General features: G+C 40.1%; 2 protein-coding genes across 7 annotated transcripts in view; one reads left to right on the top strand and one right to left on the bottom strand.

Annotated features, from left to right (window-relative positions):
* Positions 1–13,539, top strand: part of PSIP1 (PC4 and SRSF1 interacting protein 1) — a gene marked incomplete at its 3' end in the record, with an annotated part of 39,871 nt that overhangs the window by 17,209 nt on the left and 9,123 nt on the right. For all 5 annotated transcript variants that reach the window (XM_084777792.1, XM_084777788.1, XM_084777789.1 and 2 more), the window contains exons 5-9: positions 665–727; positions 6,583–6,676; positions 7,843–7,918; positions 10,295–10,520; positions 12,571–12,689. In XM_084777792.1, coding sequence (XP_084633918.1) covers positions 665–727; positions 6,583–6,676; positions 7,843–7,918; positions 10,295–10,520; positions 12,571–12,689 — 578 coding nt within the window. The remainder of the gene's footprint in view (positions 1–664; positions 728–6,582; positions 6,677–7,842; positions 7,919–10,294; positions 10,521–12,570; positions 12,690–13,539) is intronic.
* Positions 3,335–13,539, bottom strand: part of SNAPC3 (small nuclear RNA activating complex polypeptide 3) — a 45,710-nt gene continuing 35,505 nt past the window's right edge. For both annotated transcript variants that reach the window (XM_084777830.1, XM_084777831.1), the window contains one exon: positions 3,335–3,743. The gene's annotated coding sequence lies outside the window, so the exon portion shown is untranslated. The remainder of the gene's footprint in view (positions 3,744–13,539) is intronic.

Below are 13,539 nucleotides of genomic sequence, written 5' to 3'. Positions count from 1 at the left end.
ATGGAGGAAAAAAAGTCGCCCTCTTTCTAGCTACAACTCTTAATTGATAAAAACATTGAATTGGACCTTGCTTGTAGTTTCAAAGATTTAGTCCATTACCGTCATGATGGGGAGCGTGGTGCTGGGAACGGACCTGAGAGTTCTACATCCACATCTGCAGGCACCAGGGATAAGGACACTGGACCTGGCTTGAGTCTTTGAAATCCCAAAGCCCACTCTCAGTGACACTTCCTCCAACCAGGCCACAACTCCTAGACCTTCTCAAGTAGTACCTTTTGTCTGTCTGTCTGTCTGTGTAGTTTTGGCTGTTCTGGACTTGCTTTGTAGACTAACTAGCCTGTTCTCAAACAGCGACACCCCTGCCTCTGCCCCGCTGAGAGCTAGGATCACAGGCACTGGCCACGGGCCTGGCTGTGTTGCCACTTCCTGGTGACCATAGCGGTCACATGTCCCAGCCTATGGCCATTCTTACTCAGACTTCTGAAAACAGCAGGCGTTCTGTAAGTTTTATGGTTTTTGAAGATTCCAGTTTCTGTCACTAGGTCAGAGAAACTTGTCCAAGCACTTTAAGTGAATCATGTTTTGAGACTTTTAGTTTAAGAAAATTTTTCTCTTGTATAATATATTTAATTTCATCTGTCCTTTTTTTTGTTTTGTATTTTAGGATGTGACAAAAGCAGTTGATATAACCACTCCAAAAGCTGCTAGGCGAGGAAGAAAGAGAAAGGTAATGTCTTAAATACACCATAGGAGTTTTAAAAGAAATTTTACTTAAATCGAGGAAGACTGTTGATGATCTGATACATGTGAAATATTTATAGTAAATCCAGATTCTTCAATATTAGCACATGATTGTTGTCAATGTACTAATTCAGTGTTGTGTGAAATGAGTGTGGCAGTGACAGTATAGGCCTGTCTCTGCTCCGAGTGCTGGGATTACAGATGTGTGCCACTACCTCTTGGCCAGAAATTCTCATATTTATAGATTTTTGTTACATCAGTAACAATGATCTTTGAGGCACCACAAACTGTTTACATGAGAAAGCATCCTTTAGGCTGGATGTGGTGGCGCACACCTTTAATCCCAGCATTTGGAAGGCAAAGGCAGGCAGATCGATGTGAGTTCGAGGCTAGCCTGTTCTACAAAGCAAGTCCAGGACAGCCAAGGCTACACAGATAAATCCTGTCTTGAACAATCCTTAAAAAAAAAAAAAAAGCATTCTTAATTGATAAATGGTCTGAAGCTGGGTGATGGTGGCGCATGCCTGTAATCACAGCACTAGTTGATCTCTGAGTTCGAGGCCAGCCTGGTCTACAAAGCAAGTCTAGGACAGCCAAGGCTATGCAGAGAAACACTGTCTGGGAGAAAAACAAAAAAGATAAATGTTCTGGCTACTCCCCTAAGGGCCATTCCCAGTCTTAGAATACTGGGTCTCCATGTGGACTCCCCAGCCAGGCCTTTGTAAACTAGAGTGATACGTGATTAGACTTAGTAAGGAGGGCATGCTAAAAGCTGGTGTGACCACTAAGTGAAGCTGTGAATGCAAATACAAAGGACAAGTTCTTGTACAAAAATTGCTGCTCAGCCATGCGCAGGGCGCACTCTGGGAGACAGAGGCAGGAGGGTCTCTGAATTTTGAGGCCAGCCTGGTCTACAAAGCAATTCCAAGATAGCCATAGGTACAAAGAGAAACCTTTTCTTTGAAGAAAAACAAAGTGCTGCTCAAGTGAATTCTGGTAGAAGAGAAAGTACACCATGCTACAAAGAAGGTGTTAATCATCAGGAGAAAAGATTAAGCCAGTCAAAATGCTACTGTAAACCAATGCCCAAGGCAAGGCTCTCTCTTCTCAGAAGCTTGAGGGAGGTGAGAAAAGTACAGATCAACAGATATTTCATGAGGTGTGTAGCAAGAAGCTGTTTCCGTAATACAAAGCTGCAAGTAGAAGGAGCCAGTGCTATGGAGACGCTCCAGTGCTGCTATCCGCGTCTGAGGCCACTGGAGGAGGAGACCACCCTCAGCGGGCTTTTCAGTGTGAACAGCTTCTCTTGAGAAGAAGTCACCATCTAGGTTGACTCTTAGGGTCTGGAAGTACTAGTCACGCTAATATGTTGACTCGTCTGAAAATCCTAACTAAACGCGCCCTGCCTCTTCATTATGAACAAACAAAAAAGCCTGCGTGGCAACTGTTCCCAACAAGATTCGTGCAGTGTTTTAATCCTACTGTGAACTCCTGCTCTGGAAAAAAGATACTCATTGACAGTTCACCTGGCTTTCCAGGTGCTGTGATGTACTGGAAATGTAGAAATAAATGATTTTTTTCATTCATCTACACTTACGAATGAGCATTGAAAGTGATTTTTTTTTTCAAGACAGGGTTTTTGTATGCCTTTGGCTATCCTAGAAGTCACTTTGTAGACCAGGCTGGCCTTGAACTCAACAGATCTGCCTGCCTCTGCCTCCGGAGTACAGAGATTAAAGGTGTGTGCCGCCCTCACCCAACTACAGCCGTAGATTTTGAGAAGTTTGATTCTAATTTTAAAAGTCTGTTGGCAAATTAAAAAAAAAAATCACTGCATAATACAAAGAATTTTGGTGCATAGAATAAACGAGTTGATGGAATGGATTCCATTTTTCTCTCATGTTAAGAAATTGCCATGGGTACCCTACGTTTAGTAACTGCTTTGCTGGTAAGTTGTAGGTATCAACACCAAGGTAAAACACTGGCAAAACATGGCTTATTGAAGGCATAGATGGTTTGCTAGCATTTTGATGTTAGTGTGTGTGTCGATCAAACCTGGAGCTTTACAGCATGTTGGAAATGCTATAAACACGAGCTCTTCTTACCACTGAATAAATACCGCAAGCCCTGTGGTGCTGGGCCTCCACCAGTGCATGCTTGCACATGCCAAGCAGGAGGCCCATCGCTGAACTGCATGCCCATCCTTATTAGCTGTCCCTAGATTGAAGCATGTGTGTGTTCTCTTTAAGACAGGACTTTCATGTAACTAATAGACTGTAGCATATTTTAACTATAACATAAAGTACATGCAACTTTGATATGTATAGGAAAGCCAAAAAGCTTATTTGCTTAGTTGACTGTAACAGTTAACGTGAGGGGTTCTGACTGTCGCCTAGTAACTGAGTAGGTCATGCAAGGTCTAAGGAGTTAGCATTAAATTCCAAGGACATGCCAGGCACAGTGGTGCACACCTGTAATCCCAGCACTCTGGGAGGCAGAGGCAGGTGGATCTCTGAGTTTGAGGCCAGTCTGGTCTACAAAGTAAGTTCAGGACAGCCAAGGCTTTTTTGAAAAACAAACAAACAAACAAAAATCCAAGGACACAAGATTTATTTATTTTTGTTGGTGTGTGGTGGCATTTAGGCACTCTAGGAACTGATAGCGGTTGAACGTAGATGCTTAAGAGCGTGGAGGAGGATGGCGGAGGCCTCCAGGGTGTTCCTTGGTGACTGTGTACTAGATACAGACGTTGAGCCTGCTGGTTTGGGCTCGGGTGAAAGTTGAGCACTCTTGTGATTACAGTGAAGATACATACCTGTGATTATGGTGGAAGGGAGGGAAAGAGACGCCCACTGCCGTAAGGTAGGATGTTAGCGGAGGGCAGGAGGACATGGTGTGTTGGGAGAGATGCAGAAGCCAGAATTGAGATGGGATGTAATGGACATGAAGGCATTCTATGACATGGTAACCGGAAGAACCATGAGAAAGCGGAAGTTGTCCAGCTAAGGAAGAGAGGAAATTTGAACAAGTTAGCAGTATTGTCGCAGTACTGAGTCCAGCAAGATGTTTGCTAGTGTATTAGGAGATTTTAGTTCCATTTGCATAAGTGCTAGGGACAGAAATGACATGAAGTAGATTGGAGAATAAATGTTTAATGGTAATTTTGAGAATATTTGAATTTTTTTTGTGTGTGTGTGTTTTGTTTTTTTGTTTTTCGAGACAGGGTCACTCTGTCCTGGACTTGCTTTGTAAACCAAGCTGGCCTCGAATTCACAGTGATCCACCTGCCTCTGCCTCCCGAGTGCTGGGATTAAAGGCGTGCGCCACCACACCTGGTTCAAGTATATTTTTGAAATCTCAAGAAATGGGGGAATGCAACAATGCGTTGGATTTGCATATATAAATACAGTTCATGTGTGAAATAACAGTAAAAATCTTATTTTTGCAAAACTAGATAAATTTGTTATAATTACTTTTATGTCAGTAAAACGCTGCAGAAGATTGATTTAAGAAGGAAGAGGAAATGTGTTGACTGGTGACTCAAGAAGGGCCGCTTTCTGGCTGTGTTACCCTTCTCCCCGTTCAGAGCCTGGCTGAGTGCTAAAATGGGTGGAAGGTCTGTTAGCTGTTTAGGGCTACAGCAGAAGGCGGCGGATTGACAGTGCATTTGAGAATCCAACCTCAAACACAGAAAATGACTTCATGTTTGTACTCCCACCACGCCAGAAGAAGGCACTTGAGAGCCACCATGTGGTTTCTGGGATTTGAACTCAGGACCTTTGGAAGAACAGTTAGTGTTCTTAACCCCTGAGCCATCTCTCCAGGTCCCGCCCCCCCCTTGCCTCATAATACTCATCAGCTTAATAGTCTTTCAGGTTTTGTCAAACAGGTCCAGCAAGGCAAGGATGCAGTGGCCTTGAAAAGACAGGAATAGTGGTTCTGTGATGCATTCAGAATGGCTTTAAGAAAGAAGAAAGATAGTACAATTGAAAAGTAGGGTAAGAATGAGAAAGGGTCAATCTAGTGTTAGGTTTCACTCAGATAAGTAATGACTCTAGTTAGAATGTGAACAGTGGAGATATTCATGATGTGTTTCAGATAACTGAATTAGTTCTTTGTCTGGATAAATTAAATATATTTTCATGAGTAACTGCTTTTTCTTGCTTGATTTTGTACTAATAGACATAAACATATGTCTATGATAGGGCCAATCTTTATTTAGTATTAGAGTTGGTCTTTTTACTGCATTAATTATTGATGAATGTGTCACTGTTGGTATCTTCTCTCTCTTTTTTGATTTTTTTTTTTTTTTTTTTTTTTAATTTTTACTTTTGGGTTTTCGAGACAGGGTTTCTCTGTGTAGCCTTGGCTGTCCTAGACTCGCTTTGTAGACCAGGCTGGCCTCCAATTCACAGCGATCCACCTGCTTCTGCCCCCAGAGTGCTGGGATCAAAGGCGTGTGCCACCACGCCCAGCTTTGGTATCTTCTCTAATGATCCGCTGTACCTGTAATTCTTACTTGCTTTCAACTTATTTCCAAATGCAAAAAGAAAAGGTAAGTGAATAAGTTCTTTATGCCCTCAAGAGCTGATCTGTTTAAAGCTAACTAAAGAACCTTTGACCAATGAAGTCATCAGCAGAGAGAGTTTAACCTTTGGCCCCTGTGGAGCCTCATGGAAATACAGATCTGGCTCTTTAACGTCGGGTCACAGGTTCAGATGTGGAATGGAGCAACATGATCTTACACATTGTTAACCCAAGCACTTACGGGAGTGGTGTTTTCTGTTTCTGAGAATAACCAAGGGCACTCTTAGATCAGCCTCTGAGTGTGCATTATGCATACGTCCTCAGAGATGGATAGCCTCCTCATCCCAGGCATCACTGATTAAGGTGACTGAGCTGGGCCTGGTGGCAAATACCTATATCCTAGTAAAGGGTAGGAATCCTTTGGGCAGGAAGATAGTTTTGAGGCTAGTCTGGGCTGTATGCATGGAGAGATGGCAGTATTTCTATTCCTCCCCTCAAATAGAAGTAAATAAATGCAATGCTGTAAACATACTAAATTTTTCTTGTTAATTGAAATGGGTTCTGCATATTTTTGCATATACTCTTACTTTACTCTGCAAGGCGCATTAACACTGAAGCCTAAATGGCTCTTTAATGTCCTTACATGCTTTAGTTGGCTTTCTCTTCAGTTTTGTTCCTCCCTTTGCAAATATAACCAGTGAGATGTAATTTCCTTATGCTTTCATGTCCTAATTTGTGGTTCTTACCCTTGTATTTCCTAAAAAGCTTTAAGTCAGTAATAGCTGATTCCCTTGTAGGCCCACTTTTGTTTTTGTTGTTTTTCAAGACAGGGTTTCTCTGTGCAACAGTCCTGGCTATTCTGTAACTCTCACTGTAAATCAAGCTGGCCTCAAACTCCATCTGCCTCTACCTCCCCAGTGCTGGGATTAAAGGTGTGTGCAACCACACCTGGCTTAGGCCCACATTTTAGATTTGTAGTTTGGAAAGCTTTCTATAAGAAAAAAAAAGTAGTAAGACAACATCAGATGTCAATCTCAGTTGAAAGATAAGGCAAATGTGCATTACCAAAGTTAATTAATTAGAAGTAGCAATGTGAGTTGTTACAGTAGAATTGCATTATACTTTGGTTCTCATCTTCTATCAAAAATGTTAGCCTTTTAAAAAAATGATTGTGTTAGGTAGGGAAATTTCTTAAAAAGGTGACTGAAAAAAAGGTGATACTCATAAGTTGATTGTTCAAAAGTAATAAAAATCATACTTACTATAGATTGGCACAGTACTGCTAAATAGGTTAATTAAACTTTTGTGATTCAGGCTGAAAAACAAGTGGAAACAGAAGAGACGGGAATGGTGACTGCAGCAGCAGCTTCTAGTCTGAAAGCAAGTCCTAAGAGAGGCCGGCCTGCAGGTAGGACCATTATACGTACTTCAGTACGTGTGTGCCTTCCAGTGCATTAGGACAGTGTCAGCTCAAGTGTTCGGCAAGAATAAACAGCAGTTGTTTAAAGACAGTCATGTATCACTTTAAACATGAGGCTTGAGAAATTAGTCATGAGGCAGACTCATTGTGTGACTCTCACTTTGTACTTACACAAACATGGGGCTGTACACTAAAACAGTTTCAAAGGAGAAATGGTTTCTGCTGGTCACAACTAAGTTTGAAGTAATTATGACTTGGCTTCTTTAGTCCCCAAATTAAACTACCATGTTTAAAGAGTGGGCTTGTTTTATTTATTTTTTTTTTCTCTTTAAAATTACTGCATTTTGATAGGATATTGATTAGTATTGACTTGGCAATTTGGAAATAATCTTGTTGGTCTTCTTGACATAGAACACTGGAAATCAAAGTAGAACATTTCCTTTTTCCTACATTGTAATAGGATCCTTACAGAAAGCTGTTAAGGGAAAAATGTCAGATTGGGAAAGAGAGAAATTAAAATCTATTTACATGTTTTATAGTATTATAGTAGATCAAACTAGTGATGATAAAGATCTTTGAATTCTGATACAAAGAAAGTATACATAAAATACTATGATAAGAAGTGGGGATTTGTGCCAGGCATGGTGGCACATGCCTTTAATCCCAACACTCTTGGGAGGCAGAGGCATGCTGATCACTGAGTTCAAGACCAGCCTGGTCTACAAAGCCCAGGACAGCCAAGGCTTACACAGACAGACTGTCTCAAAAAAAACCAAAACAACAACAACAAAAAAGAGTGGAGATTTAAACCGGCCATGGTGGCACACACCTCTAATCCCAACACGCAGGTGGCAGAGGCAGGCAGATCGCTGTGAGTTCGAGGCCAGGCTGGTCTACAAAGTTAGTACAGGACAGTCAAGGCTATACAGAGAAACCCTGTCTCGAAAAACCAAAAAAAAAAAAAAAAAGGTGGAGATTTAGTAATAATGATTAATTTTTCGCTTTCTTGATTCTTGGTCACTAGTTCTTAGGATGTACACATAATTGTTAGAAGCCTTTAAACAATACTTTTACATAATGTAATATTTGTATTCTACATAAACATTGCATTTAAGAGGGAAATTGTATTTTTTTTTTTCCTATATGAAAATCAGCTACTGAAGTCAAGATTCCAAAACCAAGAGGCAGACCTAAGGTGGTAAAACAGCCCTGTCCTTCAGAAAGTGACATGTGAGTTTATTTTGAATACAAAATTATTGAGACCTTTGTAAATTAGGTTTTTTGCTTTGTCTAGTTTTATTTAGTTGTGCTTCTATCACTATTCTGCTATTTCTGAAAATTATGAGGGAGACTGTAGGAAAATTTGTTAAATGGAAAGACTTCTTGAGGTTGGGAATCTGGTAATTTGAAGCTATTTTGTTGTATGGTAACATAAACTTTGGTAATGTAGGCTAAAAGGTGAATTAGGAAACGTAGATTGCTGAAGAAATCTGGGCAGATTAAATCTTAACTAGTGTCCACAGACCTATTCTGTATAAAGATTTTTTTTCTTAAATCTTTACTTAATTTTATTTTCCGTGCATTGGTATGTACCCGTCAGATTCCTTGGACTGGAGTTACAGACAATTGTGAGATGCCATGTGGGTGCTGGGAATTGAACCCAGGTCCTTTGGAAGAGTAGACAGTGCTAAAGCACTGAGCCATCTCTCCAGCCCCAAATCTTTTTTATTTTCCTTTAAAGATTTACTTTATTATGTATAATGTACTCTGCCTGCATGCCCCCAAAAGAGGGCATTATATCACATTATAGATGGTTGTGAGCCACCATGTGGTTGTTGGAAATGAACTCAGGACCTCAGCAAGAGCAATCAGTGCTCTCAACCTCTGAGCCATTTCTCCAGCCGTAGGTTCTTTAAATAGTTTAAAAATAAAGTATTTTGGAATGATAAATATTTGGTTACCAAACAAAGTAGCTTATTTTTTTCATGTCATCTTTTCCCACTTAGAAAGTCTGCTAATTCGACTGTTTTGGAGAAAGATGGGAAGTGGTTTAATTAGAAAAAGGAAAGGCATGTCGTGATGATTGTGCTTCACAGGTCTTGTAGGACAGACTCAGTGAAGCATGGGCTTACTATTAGAAAGACAACTGTGCGGTGTGTACGTGTACATGGACACAACACACAGCACTGTTGGTGTCACAGCCACTGGAGCACTTGGTGGTGAGCCATGGGGTTGGCCCTGGGAAGCAAACTCTGGTTTTCTGAAAGAGCAACTGGCACTCTTCCCACTGAACTGACTATTTTAAGGGTTATTGGAACATTACTGTAGAGTTGGGGCTTTTCACTCAAAGTAGAACTTTCAAAGAGCTTTATTTCCAAACCAGCTGTTACAGTACTCTCCAAGGGCTAAAACCAACAATAAAAAGGCAGTGTGAGACACATGTCTAACAGGTTTTTCTGGGTGTATGTATTCATGTGTCCCTTTGTCATTTGGAGCTCATGTGGGTAACATAGTAAAACCTCATTAAAAAGCAACAATAATGGGCTGGAGAGATGGCTCAGTGGTTAAGAATGCCGCCTGCTCTTCCAGAGGTCCTGAGTTCGGTTCCCAGCAACAACCACATGGTGGCTCACAACCATCTATAATGGGATCTGGTGCCCTCTTCTGGTGTGCAGCACACATGCAGGCAGAGCACTGTATATGTAGTAAATCTTAAAAACAAAACAAAACAAAAGAAAATTATAAAAAAACAACAAAAACATAGCAATAGTAGCAGTTAATATACTTAAACTGCTAAGAAAATAGATTCTAAAGGTTCTTAAATCCTTGTATTAAATGGCCTGGTTGAGACATTCGTGTTGAAATTTTTTCTTGCCAGTTAAAAAATAGCAATTTGTTTAGTCAGTATTTCACAAAAAAGTCCACGGGACTTTCATGGATTGTATGACTATTTGCTTAGTAAGAGTAATTATCACATATCACTATGTGCTTTTAAATCCCTACAAATAACTGAGTCTGCTCCTAAAACAAAATATTTTTATAAATCTGTAAAATATAATTCTATTAAATGGTGGCTGTGTTCTCCCTCAGTGTTGGAACATACGCTAAACAGAAGCAGAAAATACCCAAGATTCAATGTTTAGCACCAAAACAGTACTTTTGTATTCCTTGAATTAAAAATGGGATGTGCACATACAGGAATAATTTCTTTAAACAACTTGATTACATTAAAGGCAACTTGCAAAACATTTGGGAAATAACATTTTATTGACCTAGTGCCATTATGACTTTGTTTCTTGTAATATTTGCCATAGAATTCCATTGTATGATAGGATAGCAAACTGTTACGGTTTTTTTTACGTAAATGTTTGCCATGATTTTTTTCAGAGTATAAATGAAGGGTTAGCAGTTAAGAGTGCTGACTGCTCCACCAGTAGACCTGAGTTTGGTTCTTAGCACCCACATCCAGCAGGTTAGACACACACACACACACACACACACACACACACACACACACACACGAATACATACAAATAAATCTTTCAAAAAAGAAAAATTTAAATAATTGCATAAAAGTTCACTTTCCATTGTTGTACTTTAATATAGGGTTATTGATGAAGATAAAAGTAAAAAAAAGGGGTCAGATGAAAAGCAACCTAAAAAGCAGCTTAAAAAGGAGGAAGAAGGCCAAAAGGAAGAAGAAAAGCCAAGAAAAGAACCAGAGAAGAAAGAGGGGAAGAAAGAAGTTGAATCTAAACGGAAAAATTTAGCTAAACCAGGGGTTACATCAACCTCTGATTCTGAAGATGAAGATGATCAGGAAGGTGAAAAGGTAAAAAAAATTGACATTTGCAACTTCCCCTCATTTGTGTGTGTGGTATATTTGTGTATTTGCAAATGAGCCCACTAATGATAGCACGCATCCTTTTTTGCTCTCCTATCTTTTTTCTATGTGTTTCTGTGTGTGGTGTTCATATCCACATGTATGTAAAGGCCTAAGGTAGCTCTTGAGTCGATTTTAAGAAGTGTCTTAAGCAAACTCAGAGCTCCTCATGTGGCTAATCTTGGTACCAAATTTGTTCTGAGGATCAATTGTATCTGCCTACTATTACTGTAATTATAGGCGGGACACCACAATTACCTGGAAATGCTGAGTTTTGGGGATACAGACTCTGATCTTGCATGCTTAACAGGAAATTCTGTTGAAAGTTCTCTCCAGCTCACTCCCCTGATGTACCTTTTATGCGTGAATGATTTGCCTGCATGTGTATTCAAATAGAGCCCTTGGAGCTGGAGATGTGGTGGTGGTGGCCCTCCATCCATGTGGGTGTTGGGAGTTGAACCTGGGTCCTCTGTAAGAGGTACCTCCATCTTTTCAGCTAGCTACTTTGGTGTCCTTGAGAAAAGCACTCAGTGGTTCTGAAGCTAGTCTGCCAGGCTAGTCAGCTTCTTAAAGTACCCGTGTTAATGGTTCCCATCCCTGCCATCTCAAACACAGATTCTACAGATATGTTTAGTCATGCACATGGGTGTTCAGGATCTGAAGTCAGGTCCTCATTCTTGGACCATTTCCCCAAATAAGTTTGTTTCTTAGATAGGTTTAGGTAATTCTTAATCTTTTTGTTGTTTTGTTGTTTTTCCGAGTCAGGCTTTCTCTGTGTAGCCCTGGCTGTCCTGGACTTGCTTTGTAGATCCAGCTGGCCTCAAACTCAGTATCCTGCCTCTGCCTCCCCGAGCACTAGGATTTCAGGCATGCATCACCAGACTTGGCTTCTTAATCTTACATGATGATGAACACTTAATATTTTGTTAATGTTTACATGTTTTCTTTATCTTTCTTAATAGAATTCCAATAATATAAAAATTACTTTTGGGAGCGGGGTTTTAAACAGGGTTTCTCTGTGTAGCTGTGGCTGTCCTAGACTACTTTGTAGACCAGGCTGGCCTCCACAACTCTTGAGTGCTGGGATTAAAGGCCTGTGCCACCACGCGCGGCACTGCAAATTTCCTGTTCATCTTGCCTTCTTGTGGTTACTTTCTAGAAGTTAGACATACTTTCACTGGTCAGCTATGTGAACAGAGGTGTAGATAATCCAGATGACCATGATCAGCAAAAGACACAAGAGGTGCATGTATACATGAAATTTTAATCTTTTCCTATTGTCACTTTGTTAGTGAAGTATAATTTTATTTGGATGCCATTAAATCTTATCAGCTGTATTTTCTTTAAGAGACATTATTATGTATATAGTGCTCTGTCTGCATGTACACCTGCAGGCCAGGAGAGGGCATCACATCACACAGTGGTTGAGCTACCATGTGGTTACTGGGAATTGAACTCAGGACCTCTGGAGCAGTCAGCGTACTTAACCTCTGAGCCATCTTTCCAGCCCTCAGCTGTATTTTTTGTGTGTGAAAAAAAATTTTTTTTGTTAAGTAACCTTGAAGTGTATATAGGGCTTTTGTTTCTGATTTGTCTCAATATTTCAGAAACACAGTTTTTTAGGGGAGCGGTGCTTTGAGACAGGGTACAGCCATTGACCCTGACTGGTGGTAATATGTTCTCTAGAGCAGGCTGGCCTTGAACTCAGGGATCCTTCTGCTTCTCCGTCCAAGTGCTGCACTGAAGGTGTGTGCTCCGTGGCACACTCAGAGCTAAACATTTTAATTGGCTAAAGTGCTCAAGTTACAGTGACTGTAGAGACAAATAGTGTGGCGTACTCATAAGGGTCATCAGTTCTAGAAGGCTTGTAGACTCGACAGGGCAGACTAGAGATGTGTGCCTAAGTAGGGAATTTTTGATGTTACTTTTTTCCTACCATGATTGTAATTAGTCATGAATTGCTGACTTGAGAGTTGACTAAATCCTTCTGAATTGTCAGAAGAGAAAGGGTGGAAGAAACTTCCAGACTGCTCACAGGAGGAACATGCTGAAAGGCCAACATGAGAAAGAAGCCGCAGATCGGAAACGCAAGCAAGAGGAACAGATGGAAACTGAGCAGTAAGTATTCTATTTACTTCTAAGTCTTGCTTTGTTTTTAAAGAGTAGTCTAAAAGTTTTTACGTAGACTCTCATTCTCCAGACTTCATGGAGCCTTTGAAGTAACTTCCATATTAGGAAAGTCTTCCATATGTGCAATATTCAGGCTCTGTTCTTTCCTCAAAGGATGAAACTAACCAAGGTAGTCCTTCTTGAACTGTTTGCAATTTGCAGTTAGGTTTGTTTTACAGAATACTCATCTTCTATTTATTTGTGTAACGTGTTAAACATAGAATTACTAAAATATACTGGTGGAAAAGGAATTCAGTCAATATTCGTTTTGTCACACCACCAGCAGGCCTGTATAGAAAACAGTAACAATAACAGAAGCACAATTGGAAACCTGGAAGCTGACAGGGCTTGCATTTGATATGTACAATAGCAATCAAAATTGAATTACATTTTGACACGTGGAAACAATATGTTTATGAGGACTTTGTTCCTCCTTTATTGTATATTTTTATCATGACAAGGAAGAGTCATTGCAGTAATTAGACTTCATGTCTTTATTACACATTTGTCATACTCTTAGTAAATTTTATGGGCTTTTTGTTGGTAGTGAGGAGATAATTTTGAAAACATGCTATTGGTCACTTATACAGTGCCCACTAATAAAAACAAAAGAGTTCATTTCTTATAAACTTATCTACAAGCTAAATAGCTTTATAGATACATTGTCTCTGTTTCTGTAGCTATTTGGAGGATACAGAGCAGTTGAGCTGCTTGAGAGAGTTTAAAAATGATTAAAATGCCAAAATATGGCAAAGTCTGTAAATGCAGTTATTCTGTCCTTTCTCTCCACTAAGTACTG

The sequence above is a fragment of the Acomys minous genome (genome assembly GCF_964271855.1).
Source record: "Acomys minous genome assembly, chromosome: 1".
NCBI lineage: Eukaryota > Metazoa > Chordata > Mammalia > Rodentia > Muridae > Acomys > Acomys minous.
This window is presented reverse-complemented; position numbering and strand designations above follow the sequence as displayed.